At 54.8% G+C, this 27838-nt stretch overlaps 1 protein-coding gene across 3 annotated transcripts in view; it reads right to left on the reverse strand.

Moving 5' to 3' along the window:
* Positions 1 to 1355: 1355 nt before the first annotated feature.
* The window catches only part of FUBP3 (far upstream element binding protein 3), a 49990-nt gene continuing 23507 nt past the window's right edge, over positions 1356 to 27838 (reverse strand). For 2 of the 3 annotated variants that reach the window (XM_044264678.1, XM_044264677.1), the window contains exons 4-19: positions 25862 to 25911; positions 25429 to 25500; positions 23783 to 23840; positions 21654 to 21816; positions 20361 to 20459; positions 17512 to 17616; positions 16172 to 16274; positions 15436 to 15536; positions 12989 to 13130; positions 9086 to 9246; positions 8215 to 8288; positions 7841 to 7921; positions 7567 to 7643; positions 5003 to 5074; positions 3610 to 3737; positions 1356 to 2707 (exon numbers count right to left, since the gene is read on the reverse strand). In XM_044264678.1, coding sequence (XP_044120613.1) covers positions 2699 to 2707; positions 3610 to 3737; positions 5003 to 5074; positions 7567 to 7643; positions 7841 to 7921; positions 8215 to 8288; positions 9086 to 9246; positions 12989 to 13130; positions 15436 to 15536; positions 16172 to 16274; positions 17512 to 17616; positions 20361 to 20459; positions 21654 to 21816; positions 23783 to 23840; positions 25429 to 25500; positions 25862 to 25911 — 1495 coding nt within the window. In that variant the 3' untranslated portion in view covers positions 1356 to 2698. The remainder of the gene's footprint in view (positions 2708 to 3609; positions 3738 to 5002; positions 5075 to 7566; positions 7644 to 7840; positions 7922 to 8214; positions 8289 to 9085; positions 9247 to 12988; positions 13131 to 15435; positions 15537 to 16171; positions 16275 to 17511; positions 17617 to 20360; positions 20460 to 21653; positions 21817 to 23782; positions 23841 to 25428; positions 25501 to 25861; positions 25912 to 27838) is intronic. The other variant, XM_044264679.1, reaches the window with a different exon arrangement.

Below are 27838 nucleotides of genomic sequence, written 5' to 3' on the forward strand. Positions count from 1 at the left end.
ATGCCAAATGCTGTTTTGGCACAGAGCTTGGAAGATGAATTAGAAGGAAGTCTTCTCTGTAATGCCCTCTCCCCAACTCCCATTTCCATCATCAGCGGTTATGCCCTCCTCCTGCTCGCCCCTCCTTCTTTCCAAGTGGCTTTTACTATTCAATTTCTCAACGTCAAACTTGATTCTCTGGAGGTGTAGTTAAAGATGCCACTGCTCCTTTTTGTCTTCCGGCTCTCAACAGGCCTCAGAACGGCTGCAGATGGGCTGCTCTCCACACCCCTTTTCGGCCTCAAGGAGCCACAGCTGCTTTTTTTCCCTTCCTCTTAGAGCGTGGGGTAGAAAAGAGAAAAGGGACCTGAACTGGAGACACACACACACACACACACTCACACACACCCACAGCCGTAAGGAGGGCTCTACACGGGATCCTCCCAGCACCGGGCGACTAAAGGAGATGACACACATAAAGCTAGCAGCAAAGGCAGGGCATTTTCAAACGGGGAAGTCGGGAGCTGTGTTTGGAGCCGGTTGCTTCCACGGACCAGAAAGGAAGGAGGGAAACAGAGGAGTCGAAGGCTCTTCCTCGATATCCTCCAGAGAAGGGCCCCCACGGTCCCGCTGTGTCCTGAAACCCCTGGACCCTCCCTGAGTTACACCTCTGGGTAAGGAGGACCCTCCTTCTGTTTCCTTGATGGAAACACCAAAAGCAAATGAGCACCTCAGAGGGCACCTTCCAGCCCTCCTGGCGACCCTGGGCCCCCCAGCATGGTCCGGGGCCCAGAGTAAATGCTTCCCGGTGTGCCGGGAGGGAGCAGCCCAGGCAGCCGCAGCCAGAGAAGGCTGTGGAGGACACCAGCGGCCCAGTGTGCCAGGCCGAGGCAGCCCTGCCTTCTGCGCCAGGGAGAGGGTGTGTGTTATGTGTGTGTGTGTGTGTGTGTGTGTGTGTATGCTGGGGGGAGCGGGTGGAGGGAGGGGGCGAGCTGACTCAGTTACGGGAAGTGAGCTGATCCAGCTGCGGGAGCTGGTCACAACCTCCCTTAAATGAAGCTTCCAGCTCTGCTTCCCCTGACAGCGCCTCGGCGCGAGGACACTCTTACTGACTTCTCAGTGTCACACCCACATCGAGAGCGGCTTAGACTGACAGGTAAGAGCGGCTGATGGTAATCAAGGCTCTGGAGTCAGACTGTCAAATTATGCAAAGCCATTAAAATAAAATTAGCTTAACGAAGTAGCTAGAAATCTGGATTGGGCTCCAAGTCGGGCTGGTATAGTGCAAAGAGTAAGAACCTTCGCTCGATTTTATTCGGGGGGCTCGGGGACAGGGGGAGGGGCCTGGGCGGAAAGGAAAGCAAAGAGACTAAAAATACTTCGCCCACAAGACGGCTTGTGGAAATTTTATTATATAGAGTGTAAAATGAATTGTCAGTCAAATAAAAAGAACACTTTTTTTTTTTTAAAAACAACATGCATAACATTTTCCAATTGCCTTTTTTTAATAGTTAGACATTTCAAGCATTATAAGGAAAATAAGGAGAAAAACCCAGAAACTGTAACTTCGGTACATTTCAAACGGAATGTCCCTCGGGTCAATTAAAAATGCAAGAAAAAATAGCTTCGACTCCGTTTTTCTTTCCTTTAAAAATACATGTTATCTGTACAAGACGCACTACAGTAAACACTGGAAATCATATTATCCCTTTTATTAAATCAAAATTATTTAATTCATATGGTGGTTAATACTAGATTTATTTATTCATCTAGTTAATTTGACAAATATTAAGAAAATATTTAAAAGAAAAAAGGAAGAAACATCTTGGAATTAAACAACAGTTACTACATTTTCACGCGGTTTAACGTTCCACAGTGTTTGTTAAAAGTTATATCGAATTTCTTTTTAATATTAAAAATAACAGTATTTATATTTCTGAGAGAAGACAGAAAGGTTTTTCGTTTTGTTTTTAAAACAAGCTTGGAGGTCTTAGATACACAATTGCAACTGGTAATGGAGACACAAAAAAAACGTATGCTAAACACACGGACACGTTTTTATATTACCCCTTTAGCACTCTAGAAATTATACAAACCCTATAAAATGCCCCCTCCCAATCCCTGTTGGACAGCAATACAATTATCTGTCTCAATTCAGAATTCACATAATTAATTACAATACATAATAGTTCAGTTTTTTAAAAAAATGCAATAAAACCAGACAGCCAAGATAACAAGAAATTAGAAGTAAAACATTTAATGAATTTACACATTTAAGAATATTTAAATACTGTTTAAAAATTTTTTAAAGAATTTGTTACATACCACCTAAGACTTCCAAGCCACTTTCTGTTGCAACAGAAAAAAACTGTAAATAAAAAGACACACAAAACGGAACAGAACAAAACAGAAACACACCGTGTTGAAATGTCACTGCTCTGAGGCACGCGCTGGTGCCTGAATTTGCAGGTCTCACTCCAGAGAGAATCCCAGAGCTTACACATTTGAAATAACAAACAAAAATAATGAAACAAATTATCAGCAATTTTTAGTAACTAATTTTCCCGATTTTTAGAAAAATCCTGTTAATCTAAATATAGTGTTTCACAGAACAAAACAAAGGTTCTTCATCAAAAGGTTTGCAAATCTAAAAACCTCTGTTACAAATAGGTTTTTGCTCACAATGATTTCGGGGAGGAAATAGCCGCAGGTCGCAGTCCTACTGCTCCTGCGGAAAGAAGGGGACAGAAGTTAGTGAGGTCAGCTCCTGTGACCTCGTCTCGGTCTGGGGCTCTGAAGGTTCGGGGGTTGGGGCCCATGTCCATGCCATGGGATCCAGGACAGACAAACCCTCTCCTGCACAGGAGGCCCTGGGCGGCTCCCCAAGCCCAGGTACGGGGGGTGGGGCAGGGGAGCGCGTCCCTCCCCTTGGCCACCTACCAGCCCCAACACCTGTCTCCACCGGGCCCAGGAACAGAGGGATCACTTTGGCAGTGAGATGACCAGCGAGCTTTGGGTCTAGGGCCTGTGGGAACCAGCACGCTGTCCATGGGGACCTGGCCTGCATCAGGTCACCTGGAGAACACACCTGAGACACGACTTAGGGCAGCCTTTGACCATATTCCCTATGTTAGTAAGAAATCCGTTTTTGGCTTCTACCTGGACAGAGCGCTCCTGGCTTCCACGCAGGGTGGAGATCTGGCTTTCTGCCCTGCCCGGCCTTCAGAGCGTCTGGACTCGCCCTTCTCCTGCCGCCCCTTGCCGCTGACTGGGGGACAGTCTGGCCACACCATCCTCTTTAAGAACAGTACGGAGTGTGACTCCCACGGTCCCTACTGCAGTGCCGAGGCTGCCCAGAGTCACAAAGTCTGGTCATTTCGTGGACGGTGGGGGAAACTGAGGCCTAGAGAAATGGGAGTGCCCCTTGGCACCGCAGTCTCAGGACTCGGACACGAGGGAGGGGCAGGCACTTCCTCGCTCACGGGGCCCAAACTTGCTGTCTCCGGGGCACGGAGAGGGGGGCCTGCGCGGCCGGGGCCTGAGCCATTCCTCCACAGGCCGGCCTTGCTGCCACAGGCCCGGGAGGAAGGGGGTTCGGGCTGGCCTGGGAGTGCCCGCGCCGCTACTGACCTGGCTGTGGGCCTGCGCCTGCCCTAACGTCTGCCCGTAGAAAGCGACCTGCTGCCTGTAATATTCCGCCCAGGCCATTGTGTAGTCCGGCGGGGAGCTGGCCTGAGGAGCGGCGCTGGCAGCGTGACCTGATTGACAAAGGAAAGCACGGAGGTTAGCGGGGGTGGCGACAAACTCGGGGAAGGCAAAGGACGCTGTCAGCTCAGAGGAGTCCCGGGGCGGCTGGAACAAGGGCCGACGCAGTCTCCCTCTGGACGCTGGACGAGCCACCGGGACACCGTGCGGCCGGGCGCTGCCCAGGGGCACAGCGTGCTCCAAGCTGCCTGCTGCCTGGCCCTGCTCTGCCCCCAGACCTCACGGCTGGCTGTCGGCGCTTCCCAATCACCCCCGCTGCCCGTCTGCCTGCCCCATCGGCTGCCAGAGACAGAGACGGAGACAGAGAGACAGAGAGACACACACACAGAGAAACAGCACAGACAGATGGCCGGGGTGGGGGGTGGGTGGAGGGGGAGACGAGGGGGGAGGGAGGAAGAGGGAAAGGAGTGCGGTGCGGGTCCCCGGCCTGGGTGCGGGGGTGCCCCTGCGCAGGCTCCAGTCCCAGGAGGGCTGGAAACACAGGCCCACGTGTGCCTGCGCGTCTGGATTTGGGAGGTCTGGGGGAGACGGGGCATCTGGCGTCTCAGAGGGGCTCTGGGTGACGATGACCTCCCTGACCCCACCGAAGCCCCGGGGATGATTCTCAACGCCAGGACGACCACAGTCCTTGACTTGATTTCTGCCATCCAGCAGGTGACGTCCTGCGCGGTCACGGCGCGGGAGCGCCTCCCCTGACCACACTCCCGCCCGGCACTTCGGAAACTCGTACTGGGGACTTAGGACTCATTTTAGTTGCTGTTACTCGATTTTTTTCTTCTCTTGTAACAAGATGGGCTTAGTTCCGGCACAGCTAAGAGCACGAGCTTACGCGAGAAGCGACACTGGCGCCAGGCCCGGCTCTGACGACTCGCTCCCTTCCCGGTCTCCCCCTTTTTCTGTTCCCTGCCCTGAAATGACCAGAAGAGCCGGGAGGCGGCACGACGGCCGGGGACCGCGACGCCTGCTGGTCTGAGGCCTGGCCCCGCCGCTGCAGAGGGGATGGCTGAGGACGCGACGGCAGGCCCCCAGCTGTCCTCAGGCCCTGTGGCGTCCAGAAGGTGGGCGACTTCACCACGTTCCTTCTGACGGACACACAGGGGACGCAGGGAGACAAAAGCGGGGACTGAGACCAAGTCACACAGGGAAAACACTGAAAAAAAACCAAAGGTGACAGGGAACCACGGACAAGGAGGCCCACAGACAGGCCCGGGGGCAGGGGGCCTAGGGGTCTGCTTCGTCAGAAGGCCGGCTCACTCACTCTGCTTTTTGTAATAGTCTTCCCAGGCCTTGCTGTAGTCGGGCTGGCTGCTCTGCGGCCGGCTCTGCTGGCCTGTGCGGGGAACACAAAAGCAGTCAGGCCCCCGCCGGCCGAGCGTCGTGCCGTAGCCCGGTCCCAGCCCTGCGGCCCCGGAAGGCAGTGGCCAGGGAAACCGCGATGCCCCCAGGGGGCCTAGGAGTGACTGAGGCCCCTGTGAAGAGGGGGCTGACAGGACAGCTAACCCCCAAGAGCAACGGGTCAGAACAGCCTCAACCCTTCAGATGGAGATCTGAGCTCGGGGAGCCCCTGAGGTTCCCTGAATCGCCCTCCAAACCGGACAAAGAATCCCAGCGGTGCTGAGCGCACGCTCGTCACCCGGCCGGTCTCGCACAGACGAACGGCTTTCACTCCGGACAAGCCCAAGTGCAGGGAAAGCACGTGGGAAAACGGCTCAGAGACCGAGCCCGGTGACGGTGACAGAAGCCGGGATATACGCAGCAGAGGGCAGAGGGCCACAAGATGCGCCTGAGCCCGACTTCGCCTCATGCCTTTCTAGGGGAGGAGCAGACGGGGACAGGAGGTGTGTGGGGCTGTTCCTGGCGGGCGAGCCGGGACGCCGGCTCCGCCTGGCACTAGCAGCAAAGATCTGGGGGGGGGGGGGCGGGGCGGAGTGGCAGCCGCCTGTCCCAGTCCTGTAGGGTTCATAAGCCCTGACCAGAGCGACAAGTCGGGACCTTCTTCTCTACCGAGGTCAGGGCTGGCTTGTGTGTTCCCTGCTTGGCCCCCCCCTTCTGTCCTGTCTTCTGTTAGAACCGCAGGTGGCAGCCAGCGGGCAGGACGCGCTGGTGACCGTGGTCACGGCAAAGTGTCTTCCCGCTAATTGATTTACTGCAGTCTAAGGAGGGGCGTGGGGTGACAGGAGTCTGTGTGTGCGGCTGGGAAAGGAAGTGAGGTGGGAAGAATACACGGGGAGAAGCATCCCCTCCCAGTCCTGGTCCTCCCAGCAGGGCGGGAAGGGCCTCAGGACGATACTGGGCACAGAACACGGTGGTTGTGCAGGGTGTGGGCAAGCCGGCTGGTTCTTCCAAACAAGATTCCACGGACAGAAACCAGTGCTCACCGCCCCCTAGAGACAAACACAGCTCAACACCACGAGACGAAGGACGGGAACAGAGGCAAGAACCCAGGCCCTGTGTTTTCTTTCCCTTTGCCCTACAGGCCTCTGCCTGCGGCGGGGAGCGGAGCTGGGGCACGGAACCGTGGCACAGGGGTCACTTCCCCTCAGGCAGGAGGACATGTCCCCTACCCACACCCCCCAGTCTAGGGCTTTCCCACAGAGTCCCTGTCCCGGACAATGGGGCACATGTGAAGTCTGCTCGGGGCCACTCTTGTCTTGCAGGCCCTCTGCCATCAGAACAGGAAACACAAAAAGGCTTGGGAGCAAGTGAGTGCGGCGAGACGGGTTCGGGGACTCTGGCGGGGAGGGAGGGTGCAGGCGTTTACGGTGAAATTCTTTCTAATATTCTGCATATTTGAGACATTTTCTTAAAAAAAGGGGGGGCAGAAAAAAAATGCAACCATACAATGTCAGAGTTCACGGTTACTCTGGAAATCAAACCCAAACCTTTCATTTCTTAGACCCAACTGGAGGCCAGAGGAGGGGAAGGTGTGCAAGGCCACACACGGCATCGGCCTCTGGACTCCAGATCCCACAGGGAGCTCGTGCAGCTGGGACCTGGAGCAGGCACCCGGGCAGGGCTTCCTCACAGCCGCGCTCTGCTCAAGGGGGCAGCGGGAGGGGCCCGGAACGCGGGCTCCGTCCCTTGCGAGCCAAGCAGCCGCAAAGCGGTGTGGCGCTGCCAGGACCCCGGGCAGCCGCACGGAAGGACGCCCTCGACACAAGCAGCTGCCGCCTCAGGGGGACAGAAGAACGGAAGGTCAGCAGTTTGGTTTGGTTTGGTTCTGAAGGCTGCGTGAGCTCCAACTCCAGAAGGATTCCTGAAGCTCGTGTGGGGGCCCGAGGGTAGGCCGAGGGGACTGGACGCCACAGGGACCTTCTCTAACGGTCAGCTGTTCTGCCGAGGTGTCCCTCCACTGAGCTAACTCTCCAGCTGTGTGCTTTCTGAAAAGTTCAGGGGACAGAAAGACCATCCCTTCTAAGGCAGTACTGGAGAGAAAAGGGGGAGACGGTCACCAACAGGCCCGAGCCTGGGCGGGGGCCTGTCTGGGAGGGCAGTGAGGGGAGGGGCTGCAGGCTGGGCCAGGTCCAGATGGGCATCTGCGGGCCCAAAGCGGACAGGAGCCCCTAGCTCTTTAAAGAACAGAGGAGATGGGAGAGAAAGGCTGGAGAGGGGGCCCAGGAGAGAGCCGGCCTCCTCCCTTGCTCTGCTGGCGGCCCACCACAGGGCTGCTCGTGGCTCCCCCTGCCCCAGGTGCTCCTGGCAGCTCTGGGGAGGGGCGTGCGGGCGTACTGGCCAAGAGACGCGACGAGAGCGTTCCAGACTCGTCGGCCCCCCAGCCCTCCCGTGTGGCGTGCGCAGCCCACCTCCTCCCGGGTCACTTACTTGGGACCTGCTGTGTGGGCTGCTGCCACGCCTGGTAGGTGCTGCCCCATCCCTGGGTCAGAAAGGCTGGAGGACCACTGCGGGGGACAAAAGAGTCACTCGTTCCACAGCAGGCCACACCCCCGTCTCCTCAACTGGGTCCACCTCCCGCCAGGCCATCCGTGATCTGATGCTTCACGGCTCCCCCACCCCCACCCCTGGGCAGTGGCCATGTGGCAGCCCTGATCCCGAGAGTCCCTAGAGAACCACACAGAGGGAGTGAGAGGTCGCCTACCTCACAGGGGTACTGTGGGGGTTTCCGTTCACTTTAGCAGCAATGCTCGGGAAGCAGCCCGAGCTCCTTGGGGGAAATGTGCTGAAAGAAAGTGAAGAACAAATGAACACGGCGGGCCGAGGACTGCGGCGGGGGGGGCGGGGGGGCCCACTCGGGGACGCCGGCGCTGACAAGGCCCTCCACCCTGCGGGAAGGCCCTCACCCCTGGGGCCGGCCAGTGGACTATGACCAGGCTAGAGGGGCCGGCTGAGAGAGGCAGAGGGAAGAGTCTTGCTCACACCCAGGCTTTTGGCTGGCCCTCCCCAGAAGGAGCTGGAGAGGACCTCCTGAGACGGGGTGAGCTGTTCCCGCCGAGACCGACACGTGAGACTTACTTCTGATGAGGCGCGGCAGGCGGCTGGCTGAAAGGGCTCTGTCCAAAGGCTCCGGGCGCTCCGAGACTCGTCCCCTGTCATGGACACACAGGGAGCTCTCACTTCCCGTCGGCTGCACCTCTGCCCTCTGCCCAGGCCCCTCCCACCCCCAGCAAACTACAGCTTTCGGGGACACAGAGTCAAGTGACATCCAGATACCCTCTGACACTCGCTAGCCTCGCTTCCCCACAGGGGCTTCACTTGCAGAAATGGCTTCAGCCCCCTCAAGTGACCGAAACCACCACACAGCCCATACGAGCGCCGTCACAGGTGCCCTAGCGCGTCACCCTGGGGGTAGGGACCAACCTGCTTGACTCTCCCGTCAATTTAGGCTGGCCCATGGCTCTTTCTGCCATTCTACGTCCCCTTTGAGGTGAGCAGTGGCCAATCTGTCCTCCATCAACACTCCCTTTCTTTATCTGCTTTGAGGTGCCTGAAACTAAAGCCAGAGTCAATGAAAGCCGCCTGCAGGGCTGGCCGCCAGGGCCGCGCCCGCGGGAGTCCAGGGGCGGTGCTGGGGGAAGGCTGCCGCCCCAGCTGCTCATCTAAGCCTGCAGGGGACCCGGCTCTGGGCCTGAGCTGCTGCGCTGCGGGGCCTCGGGGGCCTCGGTGAGTTCTGCCAGGGGGCTTCCTCCAGCGCGCCCAGGGCCTGGCCCTGGCATCCCTGGGCCCCAACCTTCCCCCTTGGCAACGTGGGAGGGGCCGCCCTCGCGTGACATGCGGACCGGAAGGCACAGGAGGTACCAGGTTCTGGGGAGAAGCGGGTGCCTTGGACATCCAAAAGAAAAGCCAGCTATCATTAAGCCGGGCAGGGGAAGGACCTTGTACGTACGCCAACTTTCTCATCTATGAGATGTCTGGCCACCTCGATCTGCTGAGGGATGCCCCTGATGGTGAACATCCGCAGGTTGGGGTCAGTGCTGGGAGGGGGGTTCCGCTGGAGCTCCACGTGCGCTCCTGACTGCTGATTTATGCTTTTGATGTTCTCGCCCCCTGCAGGCAGGTGGACACAAGACACAAGGGTAAGTGGCAGTTGGGGCAGACCCAGGGGCCCGGTGGTCCTCTGCCGCTTAGGGGAGGAAAAGGTGTCCTCCGTACCCCGGCCCTCACCCGAGAGCAGACAAGTACCTTCAATTGACTCTGAAACCCCCCGTTCTGACAAACACCAGAGCTCTCTCATTTGCAAAACCAGACTGAAGAGCGAGGAAGCTGGTTCTTCTCCCTGAGCCAGACTGAGGCCAGACACCGCACGGCACCCACGCCAGGGCCTGGAGCCCAAGGGTGTGCACGCCGGAGCCGGGCTCTTGGAGGCTCATTGCAAGCCCGCCTCTCCCCGGGGAACACACTCTGTCCTCAGCCCTGTGGGCCATGGCCCGGCGGCTCCCTCCCCGCCACAAGCGCAAACAGACGGGCCACGGGCTCCAACAATGGCCAGAGCCCACAGGCCTTCCACGGCCCTTCTCAAGTCCCTGCCTCCTCTGGGGGGTGGGGCGGGGGAGGTCTAGACAGAGAGGCAGCCGAGGATGGGGGTCACAGAGGCCTGGGTGGAGCGGGGTAATGAAAATTTAGTTGGACCCTTTGAAAAACCTTTGAGAGTTCCAGTCTCTTAATGAGATTTGCGTAACAAAAGGTCCAGCAGTGTCACAATGGTTTGATTCTTCTTTTGAAATTTCACAGAATTTACAGATTGGTTCAGCTCAACTGGGGTGGTGGTGGTGGTGGGGGGGCAGAATACAAGGAAAACCCAGGAGCACAGAGTCTTGTAACATCAGAAAAAGACAGTCTGGAAAATCTGGTACAGGCGACCAGAGAACCCCAGATGATCAAAAGCAAAGACTCCAGGCCAGTTTCTGTATCACTCGACCCCGCCCAGAGTCAAAACCAACCTCAAATGACACTTGTCATTTCTGGGTACCACGTGCACAGTCCTTCCAGCCGCTGCTGGGGCACCCATCACGCCCATCAAGCAAGTAGACAAGGAGGATCCCAAGAGCAGGCCCGGGCCCGTGTTGTGTCTCATCTCACCCTCTTGGGATACTACAGGCCCAGAAAGCACAATCGGAGCCGGGGTCCTGTGGGCCTTCCCGAAGGCGGACACTGCAGGGAAGAAGCCCGGAGGAACCAGGAAGCTGCTGGCCTTCGGGGAAAGCTTTGTTCAAACTGGCGCGTGCAGTGTGGCAGTTTAGCGGAGGATGGATTTCAATTTAAAAGCAAATTAAAAACAACAGCACGTCAGACCTTCCTTCAAGTTCTGCTACGGTTTAAGAGCATCCCTGCATCCTCCACCTCCAGCACAGAGCACTGGCCAATGCGGAAAGTCACAGACAAGCCTTCCAGCAGCTCGGTGGTCTCTGGGTCAGAGCAAGCCCCTCCCAGCCCTAGAACTACCACCCTCTGCCCCGCGTCACGATTTCATCCTCTTGGCCCCATGAAAAGTGAGTAGCTTTGCTCCTGGGCAAAGTGTTTCTGGGGCTTAAGGAAGGGCAAGAAGAAGGAACTGGAAGCCTTCCTAGCGCACACCCAGTGCCTGCAGGAATCCTCCAGCCTCCCCGGGCCCCGCGGGGTTCCAGAGGCAAGAACACAAAAGGGCGCATGTGTGAGGCCGAGCACCCTCGGCCCTGACAACGAGCCCGGCTCCCGCGGGCACTTGGAGCAGCCGCGCAGGCCCGAGGCCCGAGAGCGGGGCAGCATAATAACCCGGGGAAGAAGCAGCACAAAAACTGCGCGGGGCCGGAAGGAGTTCATTTAAGTTCATCTTCCTTCAAAATGAGGTCACCAGTTTGGCACATGGTGGCTGTCTAGAGGCTCATTCAGCAGCCTGTCCATTCTTCCACCTGATGGGGGGCAGAAGCGACCCACCAGCGGCCCCCCAGCTGGACGTGAAATCGTAAAGCAATTAATCAAACCTGCTAAAAGGCCTGGCTGACAAGAGCAGGGCTGGTCGCTCTATCTGTCGCTGCTGCTGTATTTATCATGGAAATCCAGCAGGGGCCCGGGGAGGCGCAGCGTCTGTCCACGGACTAGAGCTGGGGAGGGGGGAGCACAGGCTGCCTGCCTGCGGCTCCCTCTCCGGTCTCCCTCACCACGCGCCTTCCTTAAGAGGGTGTACCCCCCCCACGCCCAGCCCGTGTGTGTGTGTGTGTGGGGGGGGTTGCGGTGGAGAAAGACCCCGACTGACCAACTTCGGGCCTCCGAGGCTGCCGTCGGAACGCCAGGTCACACACAGATCAGTCACTGCTCGGTGCTGCCATCACTCTCCCGTGGGAGTCAATCAAGATGACTTTGTCGAAGACAAACCATAAGGGGGGGTTCTGCCCACACCCCGATTTCCCGGACTACCAGGAACGGTCGCAGTGAAGACAGCAAGGCCGCACGCACTAGGCCACTGAGTCAACTCTCCTTGATGGTCCTCAGAAGGCACAGAAACCTAGCTCTGCTTCTCAACCCACAGGCACCAGCTGGTCTGAATGTCCTGGCAGCCACGCTGATGGTCTGGGTGGCGGATCTGAGTCACCACAGCATCTGGGCAGCTGACAGCATCCCCTGAGCCCTGATCAGCAATATACACCCCGCCAGGAAATGAAAACAAACCCACATTGTTCCTACCGCCTCCGAGAGATGAACGATCTAGAAGACGACACCGAGACAGGAGATACACGTTTTGAAGGAACATACCACACACGCCGCCCACGGCACAGCCAAACGCAGACTCCAGAAGGTGAATGAGAGGGGCAGGAGGCCCCCTGTGCTGGCCTGGGAGAGCGTGCTAAGGCAGCCTCAGCTCTCTGTCGAGTTATGTTCCCAAACCCAAGCCACCGTCTGTGGGACATTAGCTCCCTCCCGTAGGTCAGAGAGGTCTGGTGGTGGCAGAAATGGGAGATACTCTGGGCGGGGGCGGGGGGGTCGGCGCTGCGGGGAGTCAGTGATGGGGGAGGCCTGGATTTACTTCCTCCACATGTTGTCAAACAAACATGCATGAAGGCAGGCACAAAGGCCTCAGCCTGTATTGCTGGGGGTGGGGGGGGGCCCGGAAAGCCCACAGGGAGGCCAGCCCGCTGCGGAGAAGGCTGCTCGGCAGCCCAGAAACCTGCCTGCTCTCCCCTGGCTCACAGTGAAGGACGGCGAGGGGCCACATCAGCCACTAACAAGGGTTCCTGACCTAATGTTCCCTACAAAGCCTAGAAACGACGAGTCAATCAGTATTTATTTCCCTCCACAGAGTGTCTGTTACAGTAAATGTGCTCAAAAGATTAAAGCCATTTTCATATGTGTCAATACGGACCAAATACCCAAACCCAGCCAGGACAAAAAGTGACACGCTTATCAGAGGTCCATCTTCGCTTGAGCTGTTACCTTAACTGTTCCTCTGAGCTCCCAGGAGGCATCTTAATCGTTAATCAGGCGATGGACAAACACCCAGAGGCCCTTCACACTGGGCAGGGTGCCTCTGCGGCAACCCACACAGCTTCACCGGGCACGGGTTGGGTGGGGTGGGGTGTCTCACTTCTGGTCTGTTCGGACTCGATAACCAACAGTCCCCTCTGGCGGGAAGACCGTAGGGAATGGCAGGGTCCCTATGGAAGGCAGCTGGAGTCGCAGTCTGGGCACCTGCAGTTAGGCGCCACCGACGGACCCGACTTCACGCTCCAGAGGTACCGCAGGGGCCCCATCTGCATGGGGGGAGCGGGGAGGGCAGAGGGAGGGGGACCACGAAACCCCAGCAATGGCCCCTCACCTTTGCCTATGACAAGGCCGCACTTGTCCGCCGGGACCGTGTAGGTTATCTCCTGGATGCCACCAGGGGCTCCCACGCTCCAGTCGCCACGGCCACGGCCTCGTCCTCTGGCCACCGCAAGGCCTCCGAAGCCATCTCTCTCCTGGGAAGGAAGCACAACTCAAGTGATGATTTCTGCCACTGCCACGGGACCGCTCTTCAGCCCAGGCAGGAGGCGCAGTGACAGGGTGTAATCAGTGCCACACGCCGGAACCTCAGCACCTCTCCCCGTGCCAGCCTCGGAGGCGCTCCTTCAAGCCAGGATTAGCAAAACCCCAGGCGCAGTCAAGGACAGGAGCAGACGAACCCGTGCTTTACCAGTGGCCCCGCCGGCCCCGACAGAAACAGGCAGTCGGCACAAACTCCTGTTTCTGGAGCCCGGGCCCTACTGTCCAGGCATCGGGCATCGCTCTTCTCCTCCACGCTGATGCCCTTTCCCTGTGGCTAACGCCCGCTGGGCCTACCAGACACCGGGCGTTGGATGCGCACGAGCCTCGGGCATCTCAAAGGGCCACCCGATTTAGGTCTCCAGCCCTCCTGTCCTGACACCGCTGACGGCGGTTGGAGCATCTTGCAAGCCAACCAACGGAAAAGAAAAAAGACTTTTCAAGAAAGTTGGTTGTCCCATTCTCCCCAAATTGGGGTGCAACAAACCAGGTGTGTGGGGCCAGCGTTTGGGGGTGGAGCAGCCTGCAACATGCTCACACTGGGCCCCCCGCAGAGAGCAAAACCCCCGGCCGGCACCTAACAGAAGGTTCCCTTCACTCAGGGTCAGCAATCTCATGGGAGGTCTTTGTCCCGAGTCACCCTGGAGCGGCAGCATTTATGGTCTTTTTTAGATGCTGAGGGCAAACCTGGTCCAGCCCAGAGCCCCTTCGGAAGGGAGAAGCCGAGCAGATGCTCAACACAGCGGACAATGTTCGGCAAAGCCCACCTATGCCGATGGAGAGTAAATCGAGTGCCTCCGCAGAATCTAAACCCGCAGAGAGGCTTGGAGGGCTTCTTCCCCTGCACTCGGCTCTTCTGAGACACAAATCATGAGTAAACGAGGCAATTCTAGGGATTTAAGTAAAAATGCCTGCACACGTGCGTGCACACACAGCCGACCTCCCGGCCTGCGGCAGACTGTCGGAGGGGAGGCTGTCTCCCCGGCGCTCGCTCCCGCAGCTGTGGGTCTGCCGCTTCTTCCTGCTGCAGACAATGCTGGGCGCACTCAGGCACTCTCTTCTGAACTTGTCGCATCCCAAGGACTGCCCAGGACTCTGGCTGCAGCCCGAGCCCCCTCTCTGGGATCTGCCGATTCGGGAAGTCCGCAGTGGGGGCTGTCACGCCGTAAGTTCAACACGGACACTCGGCAACTTGGGGGCTCGCATGGGTGGCACCACACGCCCCACCCCCTGGTCTGTGGCCACAGCTCGGCCCAGAGAGGTTCAGAGGCTTGTCCCGGCTCACACGGCTCACGGCAGACAGGTTAAGGTTTCCAATCCCGTGCAGCTCCTTGGCCCCAGGTGTTTTTAAACCTTCCCTTAGTTCAGCACACCTGGGAGACCTGCCGACCCAGCGTGAGGCCCAGGGGTTCCTGGAGCACTGAACAGCAGGGGGCCAGCAGAGATGCTAACAGCATCACAAGCTTGCTCTCGTGCCCCGAGATGCACACGGAATCCACTGCGTGAAGACGGCTTTAAGACTCTGGGGGAGGAGCACCCCGGTGGCTCAGTAGGTTAAGCCTCTGCCTTCGGCTCAGGTCATGGTCTCAGGGTCCTGGATCGAGCCCCGCATCAGGCTCTCTGCTCAGCTGGGAGCCTGCTTCCCCCGCTCTGTTGCTCTGCCTACTTCTGATCTCTCTCTGTCAAATAAATAAGATCTTAAAAAAAAAAAAAAAAAAAGACTCTGGAGGAGCCTAAAGTGTTTTCTGAGGCTAAGAGTTTATTTATTTATTTAGTAGACTCCAAGCCCTGCATGGAGCCCAATTCGGGGTTTGAACTCCTGACCCTAAGACCAAGATCTGAGCTTCGATCCACAGTCGAGCGCTGAGCTGACTGAGCTCCCCCAGAGCCCTGGAGTTGACTTAACGCAGTTCTGTGCGAAAGGCACTCGATGGTCTGACCCATGGTGACCCGTAATGCACTTCTCCTAATAGTGTAGGGTCAGGACCTTCCTACGTCAAGAAAACACAGACCCTGGGATAACAAAGGGAAGAGAACAAGAAGCTAGTAACAAAATACAGGAAGGCAGGAAACAGGCAGGTATAGAGAAGCCGCTGGCCATGGCCCCAGAGGCGGGTGACTGAAAAGACCCCTGTGTTCCAGAAATGCGACTGGAGAGAGCTCTACGGCGCTGCCCCAAGACCCCTGTGGCACTTCCTGCTTTTGACGGCGACACAGCGGAACCCCAGAGAGCCAACCCACCTGGGCGGTGAGGATAAGCTCATTGATGACGTGTGCCGCGTGCTGACACCGATCTGGAGGTCCCATGACTTGTGCGGCTCTCTCTGGACTGATGCCGTCGTCTGCAGGACAAAGCAAGAGGTGGCTTAAGGAAAAGCCCAACTTCAGCTGGAAACAAAGGTCACCCGACCTGCAATCAGTATTCCCACCAGAGGCCCAGAGAAGCACACGGGGCTCCATCTTTTTGCATGGCCCATGCTTCTTAGGTAATTACAGGCATTAAAAAAAGTTATCATTACAGAAACACTAAACAATAAAACAAAAGAAGGCAGATATGAGCTATGGCCGTGTTGCCAAAAATGAACCTATCACACAGTTTTTCCAACTTTAGAGGAATGAGGAAAATTAAGACAATGTCAATAATTTTGCTCATGAAGCTAAATCTACAAAATTTAAAGAACTGTCCTTTATGCTAAGACGTTAGTCCTTTTTTTAAATGGTTTTATCTTTAAATAATGAAGTCAGAATAACAGGTTTTTTTTTTTGTTGTTGTTGTTGTTTTTTTGAGTCTTTACTGAACAAAATTAAAAGCTGGAAATGCCATGAGGGCCCAGAGGAGAAAGCTAGATGGGTAATTTGGTGATAGTACTGGTGGGAGGGGGAGCGGGGGACACACACATGAGCTAGTTACAGAGTCCTTGTGTTGCTTTATGATTCTCCAGAGCACTAAGGAGTTTTGACAGTCATCGGAACCAACCTGGCTTGAACTGTATCCTCACCCCGGCATCATTCTGAATCTTTTTGATCATTTCTCCATTTCTTCCTATTACAATCCCAACAGCAAACCTGGGTACAGACACCTGAGCACAGGGAAACAAAACCTGATCAGAGCTGTCTGCAAATCTGTTATTTCTTAGAGGATACATTAAAAAAGACAAACCCAAAACACAGACTTGATTTTCATTGCAAGTGCCTTCCTGGAAATACGATATAACATATTCCCTCTCTCCCCTCTTTGGAAAACTATCGTGATTGAGGACTGCATTCCTACCTATTAAATATATCTAATGCATCTCAGATTTGATCACCATAGCTATAAAATGAAGAATAATAAACTTTTTGCAGAAAAGGTTGAAAGTGGCAAGCTTATTTCCCAATTCCATGAACTTAGCATAAATATACTATGGACACTGATTACACTGGTGGTCCCTGAAAGTGTATTTTTATCCCCCCTTCATTCTTCTATTGTGCTAAAATATACAGAACATAATCTTCATCATTTTAACCATTTGTAAGAATACGGTTCAGTGGCATGAAATATACTCACAACGTTGTGTAACCACCACTGGTCTCTATACCCCCAAAATTTTCTTTTCTTCACCACCCCGCCACCCCCACAAAATTCTGTAGCCATTAAAGAGAGACTCCTTCCATCAGCCCTGGTCACCTCTGCGCAACGTTCTGTCTCAAAGAACTTGCACGTTCTGGGCACCAGTGGGGGTGGAGTCCCCCATACCCGGCTTATTTTACTAAGCACGATATTCACAAGCCCCATCCAAGGTGAAGCGTTACCGTGGCGCTCCACTGTAAGGGAAAGCTTTCTGGAGCACCCGGGGGGCTCATCGGGTTAAGTGTCCGACTCTCAGGCTCTGTGCTCAGCAGGGAACCTGCTTGAGATTCTCTCCCTCTGCCCCTGCCTGCCCCCGCACACATATTCTCTCTCTCATAAATGAATCTTAAAAGTTTTTTAAGAAATAAAGGAAAGATTTTCATCCCATTTCACCTCATCAGTAAGTTGGGCTTCCGGGTCTGCTACGCGCACAATGCAGAGCACCGAGAAAGCCTGGCCTCTGGTCTTGACCTGGGCAGCAGGAACAGCCTTGAGGCAAAGCTCAAAACCAGGATGACGGCCTCATTCCCTGAAAGGCGTGCAGCTGGCTCCCTTCCCTCCCCTTCTCTCTGGCTGTGACTCTCTCTCGGTCCTTCCTCACACCCACCCTGGCTTTGAAGATGAACCAAAGCACACTCAGTCAAGGTTAAAGAACTAACCAAAGTGCGGCCTGTCTGCCCGGGAAATAGTCCGCAGGACAGGCATACCTCTATGCTGCCTCCTCCCGCGCGGGCACCGAAGTCCCCTCGGACACCTCGGAAGTCCGCCTGGTCCTTTTCTCGGATGATCTCCAATACCATTTCTCTTGCTTGCTGCATAAACACAGAGGACAGGCATTATGGAAACCAAACTCCTAAGAAAAGCCATGACACCGGGTGAAATTTCCACACCACAGCCTGTTATGTCAGACTCACAGACCCAGAAGGCGCTTAGCTGGGGCCCAGCTCACTTCCTGCGTTCCAACACGGGACACGGGTGGGCTGCTGGGGAGGGTCACAGAGATCGAGTCCTAGGTGACGTGTTCTTTACATTGCCCAAGGCATCCACACAGGCCCGGCCAGCTTTAAACCACAGTCAGATCAGCACATGTGCGGTGGGTCAGAGCCTGAGGACTGTGGCCTGAGGCATCTGGCGCACCGTTTCTTTCTCAGAGCTCTGTGGACAGGTTCCACCCCACAGGAGTCCCGGGGAGGTAAAGGGAAAATGCCAGCCCAGGGGGCCTGAAAATATCTTCCAGCTCCCAGAGAGCAAATACCCTGATTACCAACTGGCAAGCCTACCTCCAGGGCCTGACGCTCTCGGAGGCACACTCAGTGTCCTCTGCCCCAAAAGCACCTGTCGGCCCCCCTCCCCACACCGTTCCCGGCTGCACAGGAATCTGCACTGAATGTTAGGTGTATGTAAGAACTCAAGGTCACGGGCACCCAGACTGCGTCTTGGTTCTGGAAAAAACAAACCAAACCAAAAAAACTCCAAAGCAGCAAATGAAGTCTTCAGATATTTGGAGAAGCTGGAGTAGGCCTGACTCTAAGAGAATGTTAGGGGACTTGCTATCATTTTCTTAGTCCTGGTTATAGAAATTAGTTCTTATTCTTAGGAGACACATACAAGAACCGGGGCAGACGGTCATGACGCCTGCCACTTACTTAGAAAGGGTTATGGTCGAGCAGAAATAAGTGCCCCAAGTGTGGCAAAATGACGGGGTGAGGTTACACACACATGTGTTCCCTGCTCTACCCTTTCAACTTGTCTGTATGTTTCAAGTTTTTCATAATAAAAAGTTGAGGAGAGAAAACAAACGACCAACAATTTATCCTAAACACAGCGAACGGCTTTTTCCAAATAAAAAATGTGGAATACATGTAGTTTTAAAATAAAAAAAAAAACAACAAACTAAAAACCTTTGGTTGTCAAGATTTTCCTGCAAAGCACGGGAACATCACGGAAATACACTCTTTGCTCTAGCGTTCCTTTCATGAAAGAACCAAGGTTCCACTATGGAAGGCGAGCAGGGAGCCCACCTGTACACACTCAGGGAGGTGAGAAGCCCTGGGGGGCAAGGCACCTGGGGGATCCTGGGCTGCTGGAGGGGAGTAAAGGGTGCACCTGGAGCTCAAGGAAAGAGGCTGGTTTCACCACTGGCCCTCAATCCTGCTTTAAAACCAGGATTTTACATCTGTGCCTGGACCAGAAGAACTACCAGTGACACCAGCTTGAGTCAAGCCAGACAAGAGCATTAAGCACTCGGGGAAATAAACAGATGAAGGGGATTAGGAGGTACAAACTTGCATTTATACAAGAAAGAAGCCACACAGCTGAGAAGTGCAGCACAGGGGATAGAGTCACTAATACTTTAATAACTGCACAGTGACGGAGGGCAAGTGTGCTTATGGGGAGCTTCTCCGTAACAGAATTTCCCCGTGTGTTGAGTCACTATGTTGCACCCCTGAAATGGACATAATATCATGTGTCGATTTCAATAAAAATGCACACAGACACCAATAAGCACCCACGTGAATATATCCATTCGTAAATAAGGCATCGTGGGAGGGGAGGAATCGGGGGCATATTTTGCCGGAGACTGGTAACCTTGGCTGGCTCAAAGCCCCAGAGCTCCCACGGAGAAATAGCTGCGGCTGACTAGCTCACCGAGGTGCATCACCCTCGAGCTTCGCTAAATGCAGCAAAGGCACAGCATGCTGCAGCGGGTAGGAAAAGAACAGTCGTAGTTCACGGGAACAGACACGTCCCACACCCGCAGCCCACGCGCATTCCTGCTGACAGCGAGAGTCAGAGGGTGGACCTGCTCCAGAAGGTCTAGGACGACGCCCCTCACTGCTTTCAGAAACGGGCTCTCCTCTGTGGCCGGGTGCTCGGGGCACAGGATGTTCGATCCGAGGGCATACGTATGCCTGGGGGCTGCTCACCTCCCCCACCGGAGCTGAAGGTCTTGTAAGAGGGGCCAAGAGAGAAGTAGCGAGCAAGAGCCGCAGAGAGCCTGCAGCTGAGGTGCCCAGAGCCCAGACGGGAGATCACGTCTGATCAGGGCAACAAAACCATCTGCATTCATGGGAAGGTCACACGCGTGTGCCGGCCACAACCATCGCCGCCATCCTCACGTGGCTCTTGGGCTCTCAGAATACGGCCGGTGTAAACGAGGAACTCCATCCTCGTTGGCTCCGAATTCATTTAAGGAACACCTGGGACAACAGCTCCCCTTAAATAAAGGAACACCCGGGCGCCTGGGTGGCACAGTGGGTTAAGCCACTGCCTTCGGCTCAGGTCATGATCTCAGGGTCCTGGGATCGAGTCATTGGGGGTCATCGGGCTCTCTGCTCAGCAGGGAGCCTGCTTCCTCCTCTCTCTCTCTGCCTGCCTCTCTGCCTACTTGTGACCTCTGTCAAATAAATAAATAAAATCCTTTAAAAAAAAAAAAGAATCAGATTATAAATAAAGGAACACCCAGTTTCACAACGTCCTGCGTGACACGCAAGCCCCCCCACCCCCATTGCGACCCCCCACGCAGGACCTGCTCCATCCGTGGTCCCTCCCCTACCTGTACTTTGAACGGGTCTCCCGTGATGCGGAGAGGCTTGTCTGCTCCTGTAGGCAACGGGCCGTCCTGGATCATGACCATTTTCACACCTGTCCGCTCCTGTGGGGGCAGCACGCCAGGACGGCCGTGAGGAAGAGCACACGCACGTGCCGCAAGCACGGGGCAGGGCCCTGTCCATCATCAGCCCTGTCCCTCTGACCACAGGGTGCTGCCCTGGGAGGACACCGGCAGGCAGGCCACGCTAGACAGCTGCCAGGTGTGCAACCTGGAAAACTGTTTCCCAAAACTCTCCTCCCTTCCCGGTCTCCAGAATAGCGCAACTGGATCAATTTTTCTGAGGTGCCAGGCAGTAACGGCTTCTCATTAGGGCCCGAGCACAGCTCTGAGATGGAAGGGCGCCCGCTGCCCTATTTCCCTGACGGGGAGGGCCTGACAGCAGGTGCCCAAGGTCCCAGAGCTGAGGCAGGGAGGAGCAAACGGTGGATTCTGGCTTCCAGGACCTTAGCGCCCGCACCAGAGCGCCCACCAGGCTGAGGGCTGGGGGGGGAACGTGCGCACTGGGCAGCCCACGAGCCCCGACCTACAACCTCAAAAGCCCAGGAGGGGAAATAAACATTTGTCCACAGCTCATCTGGCCGCAAAATGAACCTGAACTCTTGGAAGCGTATGTGTAGCCTCTCTCACGGGGGGGATTGTCACTGCGTCTGGCTAGACCAACAGGAGTCTGGTTATAGGGTGTGCCCCAGAACTTGCCGGGGTGTTCCATCCTGAACATGTCTGGCCCCCGTGTCTCACACGAGGGATTTTGGAACAGTAGCAGCTAAGGCTCGGGGAGCATTTACTCAGTCACGGGCTCTGTGCCGAGTCTGAGGTAAAGATAAAGTCACGAGTTACCATTTCTGCTTCATGACAGCAGTGAGGCCGACAAGGACTCCGAGCCCTTGACAAATACACACGCGTATGTAAGATCACACAGCTAGTGAGAGGGCGTACGGCTGGCTAGGAGCCCCAGCTCTGCCAAGTCCACGCAGGACTTTCACCTGAGACGCCGTCACCTGGTGGTAAAAGCAGCCCCCACAGAGCGTCACTGCCCTAGCGAGGGCGTCACACTGGGCGTCGCACCTGCCCACAGTGCCTGTTCATAAGCACCCGTCCGACGGAGGATCTGCGGCACCTTGGAAGCAGAGGGGTGCACGGCCAGCCCAGCGCGGGGTAGTCCGTGGTAGGACCAGCCCTCCCCACCGCCCCCGAGTCCCAGAAGGCCCGCTGGAGCGCCGCTCAGGCCTCACGCACCTGCAGCTGCTTGATTGTTTCCCCTCCTTTGCCGATGACCAGACCCACTTTGGACGCGGGGATAAGAATTTCCTGGATCGTGCTATTGCCATCTATGTCGTTGTGAAAGCCAGGGCCGTTCCGACAGCGGTCCACAATCTGCCCCAGGAGCCGTTTGGCTTGTCTTTGGGAGGGAAAGAATCACAAGAGAAGGAGCATTAAATGAAGGTGCTGGGCGCCCACGGGAAAGCAACAGCACGGGGGGAAGACCACGAAGGAATCAAGGCAGCCCTCCTTCCAGCTCCAGCTCCTGCCCCCACAACCCGGGAGGTCTCTGCCATCCGCCACGCTACGGGGCTGGAATTTAAAAGCAACATACACCACACGCCAACATTCCAACACAGCCCTGTCCGGCCTGCCCTCTGCCCGTGAGGGGGTCCGGCAGTCCTGGCACCAAGTGTCAGCTGCTCCCGCGGCGGCGACCACCTCTGGTCCCCCTGCCTCTCTCTCTGGTCCTCAGTTTGGCACAATGCTTCCCACAGAGGAGACACTCAGGAGACATTGGTTAAATACAGGCAGGAGAGAGCAACGAGAGAGATGGGAAGAAAGCAAGCGAGGGTTAGTAGCCACCATCTGAATTTCCAGACTCCCGATCTCTTCTCCCTAACCAACCTGTTCTCTGGCTTTTGAGCTCAGGCTAGGAGCGCCGGAGCGGGGAGGAGAGGCCGGGACCCAGTGTGGCCGCAGAGCCCCAGATACGGGCTCCGTGCCTGTCCGCTTGGATTCTTGGGCCCCGGCTTCCCCTGTGATGCTGTCTGGTGCCGGGAGACTTGGAGGCAGAAGAGGGAAACCACCGGGTCGACACAGCACGCCCAGCCCAGCTGTCCAGGCCACCTGTCGAGGCGATTGCCTTTTCAGCACCAGAAGCTCCCCTGGCTGGTTTGTTCTCTAACTCACCATATCCGATCTAGTTTTTGGGTCCTCTGCTAGGGAGGAATTCAGCTACTATGCAGCAGAGGAAGAAGATGAAACTGTTTCTTCCTAAAGTTACAGTGCTGTTGCCCCGACTGCCTGGGTAGAGAAGTGGAAGCCGGAATGGTTAAAAGAGGAGAGGAAAGAAGAGAAAGGGAGGAAACGGACGTCGCCTTTTGTCGTCTTGAGCCTCTCTGTGTACAGAATCGGCCTGGCCGGTCTTCTCAGCGACACCAGCTTTTTAATATTTTGCTTGTGCACTAAATTAACCTGTGTTGGAGGAAAGATGCCTGGACCCCGGCAAAACCATCCCGCTTGCCCTATAGCGCACACCTGCCTGCGGTATTTATTCTGGTTCACTGCTTGCAATGTTGCGGCAGAACAAGAGAATTTAAACTCATCTGGACTCCCGGAGAAATAGAAATGGTAAAACAGCCCTATCTACTGAGGCAGGCATAATCTTAGCACCCCTGTCCCCAAATGCAATGCTACTCAGTCGACTGAAAAAGGAGAGCGAGCCGGCTCGTGAGTTAGTACCTCCCCGTTCCCCCGGGAGGTGCGCGGACTGCCGAGGCCTGCCTCTGACAGTGAGCACGGGTGTCCCACGGTCAGCAAGCAATGCCAGCGTTGCTGGCAGGTGGTGACAACGGCTCCCGCTCAACGTCAGGACACCCTCTGGCCAGTCTGTGCAGCCCTCTGAGAGGAGCAAGGGTCACAAAGAGTTAACTCATTTGATTCACAAATGTCAGAAGGGCAGTGGGATCAGCCCCGGGCAAAAGACCTGGGCCAGGATTCTCCGGTTCACCGAGTGACAGGCTCACGACAGCAGACCTGCTCAGGGAAAGGACGTGTTACAGAGGAAGAAGGAAGCAGGTGGGGCCAGCGCACACTCTTTATAAAGAACCTGGTGTACGGAGTGATGTTATGGCGGCTGCCAGAAATTCTGTAGCGTTTGGGGGGGAAAAAAAAACCACGGTGATACCTTATGTGTTTTAAGTAACAGAAAACTCCCCTGGCGTGGCAACCTCCCAGATCCTTCTCCACAGAAGCATCTGCTGCCGTGGGCCAGGCTGCGGCGCGGCTCCACAGCGCTCAGTAACAATCTGGCCCTTCCACGTCTCCCCATGTGGGGAAGGAGGAAGAAGAGTGACAGGAAGAAGTAAATAAAATAAACTTACTCAATACTTTCTGGGGTTCCGGTAAGTACACAGGGTCTCTCTGGAATCCCAGAACTCTCTATAAGAAGAATCAAGAAGATGAGGTGTGTTGGTGGGCACCAGGCACCCGTGCACCCGTGCCTCTGTGTACAGACTCTCTCTGGCCTGGTCCCTACACCGGCCCCACAGAAGCCCGGGCGCCAGGAAGAGACAGTTGGCTTCCGCTTGTGGAGAGAACGGTAGGCTGCTGGCTCTGCCCTAGATTCCCAAAGTAGAAACAAGTTCTGCAGGGGGAGCGGGCGGGACGCTGCGGAGCCCTGACAGCGGGTCCTAGCGGGCTCAGCTTCCTTTCTGATCCAGCTGTGTGCCGGGCAGTGCCCGAGTCCCGTCACCCGCTTGTCCTCAGTTTCCGCCTGCAGAGTGGGTTACGGTCACATGTTTGCACACCAGTGAGCAATTTAATGGTAGACACACACCAGGCCTGGTACCAGGTAGCGTGTGAATCTCCCAAGAGAGCAGGGATGTCTATGTGGAAATAGTTCCGGGCCATTTGACGAGAGAGGAAAAGCTTGCTTTCTGACACCACTCGACGCTTTCCTGTGTTCTTAAAAAACCTGCCTCTTAAAATTCTTAACTCCAAAAAAAAAAATATATATATATATATATATATATTATATATACTATATATACATATAAATATCTATAAAATATATATATATATATATAAAACTAGTAACAGTTACTGCCTTGGAAACATGGTAACGTGTATCTTTTAAACAGACAAATGCTTCTCTAGTCAACAATCCTCCACACCCCCTCATCCGCTATGGAAAGAGACCAAATTCAAATGAGTTGCTCGAACTATTAATAATGTTAAGAATGATTCTTGGGGTGCCTGGGTGGCTCAGTGGGTTAAAGCCTCTGCCTTTGGCTCAGGTCATGATCCCAGGGTCCTAGGATGGAGTCCCAGAGTCCCTCTGGTTAATCACTCTCTGCTCAGCAGGGAGCCTGCTCCCCCCCCTCGCCCCCTGTCCCACTGCCTCTCTATTTGTGATCTCTGTCAAATAAATAAAATCTTAAAAAAAAAAAAAAGAATGCTTCTTTTCCTCAATCTGTCTCTCTCCGTAATGCATGGGCCAAACAGCCCCAGCTGGGAAAGGTCCTGAACTGTGTTTCACGTGGGCTAATTTAGCCAGAACCCCCAGCTGGCCTTGGCCTCTTTCCACAATGGGGGGTAGGGGGGATAAGGGGAGGTCCTGATCCAGGGGAGCCAGTGAGCAGTCCCCAGGAGTGACCCCAAAGCCACAGCGCTCCTCTAGGCCCCCACTATCTGGCATAACCTCCTGGCGCAGAAAACTGCGGTCCTAGAGCAGCCGGTGTCTGGCCGGGGCCTGGCCGGGGCCTGGCCGGGGCCACGCAGAGCCACAGAACTGCAGAGGGCCTCCTCCAGAGGCCAGATGCGCGGCCTTGTCTCCAGGCCCGCTTTTGCCCTGGTTTTTCTGGTTCTCATCTGGGAGTCCAGCTCTAAAAGCACAAGGAGAACGGCAATCGCATATACTTACTCAGGCCCCTAAACTTCTAAGCAATGAGCAAAGGTAACGAATCTGGAAAGTCTGGCATAACACGGATTTCTACCAAACTGAGATCTATGAAGAAAGAAGCCTTACCTGAGGCAATCTGAATTTTGCAACCAGATTCTGCTTGAATCCGTGAAATCTGCTCACCTCCCCTGCCGATAACTGAAACAAATGGAACAGGGTGAGAACATGCCTCCGTTCCATGTTTAACCATGCATGAATGACTTAATTAACTCAGCAAACATTGACACTAGGCCTGCGGCACTGCAAATCACGGTGGCCTCGGCGAGCCACGGAAATCCTATGGGAAACACAGCAGACAGGCACAGGGTATTCTAGCTGAAGTGAGGAGAGAGGTGGGGTGGGGAGAGAGACCGGCGGGGGTGCGTGGCTCTCTCTCTCAGCCTGGAGAGAGGCCTGCGGCCCTTCAGGGCTCTGGGGACACAGTATGCAAAGCCTTCTACCACAGTGACGGTCACACTGAAAGATTAATCAGGGCAAAGTAGGTAATGTGGATACTTACTAAATCCAACCATCTTATCAGGCACTTTGAATTCTTCTGTTATTACTGCCCTAAAAACAAAGAACATTTTGGGAAAACATATAAAGAATTCCATGGCCATTTCAGGTTCCCCATGTTTCCCATATTGGCAATGCCAGAAGACAAGAGACTTAAAAGAAATCATGCCAACAAGTCCCCAGCCCTCGAGAAAGAGCATCATCTCATAGGACCTCTGGTTAATCACTTCTGGAAAAGATCCTAGCCTCCTCTCTCGCTGTGAAAGAGGGAGAAACCTGATTTTTTATTAAACCATCAATTCTAGTAACAACTGCCTTTTCTTCTCAGTATTGTCTAATACTTGAAAAGATTCTTTGGGGCCTGTGAAGTTAGCCTAGACTTCTCTGACAGTCTCCTTAAGACACAGATAGCAATGCTGAAATTTCTCAACATTCCTGGTTTCCCCATCTTTTTATTGATTTCTGGCCTCCCTCTAACCAATCTGTCGCTTTGGGTGAGATGCTCCAAATGGAACCCAGTATCCAGCAGAGGCCTAATCAGTGTTGACCAGGACAAAATAATCACCTTACTCTGCAAGGTACTTTCATTCAACGCTATTCCATCCATTATGTGTCGGGTTTTTTTGGGTTTTTTTTTGTTTTTTGTTTTTTTTAAACAACGGCTGCACTGGTTCTTTCAAACAAACCTTCAAATTTGCCACAGAGTGTATTGTGGACAATATCCAATTTGCCCAAAGCCCCAGAAAGCAATTAAATCTAAACATTCACCTTAGAAGGAAGCTAAATGCAAGTAGTTAAAAAGAAAAAAAGGGTAAGCATTTTTAAACATGTCTCACACAGCTGGATTTTTACCCATCACAAAAAGGATCGAATCCAGCCCATGTTTTTAGGGAAAGCGTGGCACGCAGGAGAAAGGCGGAAGGCGCGACAGCACTTGCCACCGTCTCAGTTTGAGGAGAGCGGACAGTCCTCTCCCCGAGGAGCTTACCTCCCCCAGTTCATCATGTGCAGAGAGCCTCTCTACAGTCTTGGGATATCTGAGTTCGCCCCCAAATCAGACAATGCCACATTCCTAAGTCAGCAGCAGCGTGGACACAAACGCCAAGCCTCGAGGGCCCAACCCATCTGGACAGGCCGCGGGGTCCCCATGAGGGCTGTTTCCCTGCCATGGCGGAGGGTCGCGGTGCCCCTGTACGTGCGGCCACGAGACTGCAGCCCACGTGTGTAGCCCTGTCTGTTCTCCGCAAGGGTCACTGGGGGATTTACTGGGAGCGGTTCAACACTATCACAATACAAACTGTCACAAAACTCAGCAGTTCCTCAGCCCTCAGGGAACGGCAGGAGCAGACTCTCCTGGAAGTAGAAATGTATGAAGAGGAGCTGCTCTGGGCCCCGAGACAAACCTCCATTCTGACTGTGAGGCTGAAACTTGTTGACTGCATGAAGTACGATATTCTTGGGAAAGTAAAATCTCAATTATGGCTTTATAGGAAAATTATGTTTGATACTAACAGCAACATCATTTAAATTATTCTAATTCACTAAAAAAGCAAACCAGTAACAATAAAACCCAGGTTAAATCTTTTGGTTAACTGAGGCCTGATGATTTCTAGAAAGTCCCAACACTTGTGTAGAACACAAGAGGATGTAACTGTATTGTTACTGGTGAAGATTAAGGATACAATGTTGCAGTAATGGAGACACAGAGAATGATATCCATGTGGGGAGAGAAACTGAGGCAAGTTCCTGCACATTTTATTCCATTTGAAGGATAACATTTTGACCACAAACATCCTATCTTACAGACGGTCTTTTTAAAGCCCAGACCTCTCCGTAGCTCTCTAAATCCTCAACATTTAAGGGAAGGCTATGAGGGTAAACTGATGCAGGGAAGCAACTGGGCCCTTCTCCAAGGTTCTCTGGCAAGTCCTTCTTCAAGGGCATGGGGCAGGGCTTGGGTTTCTGGCTGCCCAGGACCACG

The sequence above is a fragment of the Neovison vison genome, chromosome 9 (assembly GCF_020171115.1).
Source record: "Neovison vison isolate M4711 chromosome 9, ASM_NN_V1, whole genome shotgun sequence".
Classification (NCBI taxonomy): Eukaryota; Metazoa; Chordata; class Mammalia; order Carnivora; family Mustelidae; genus Neogale; species Neogale vison.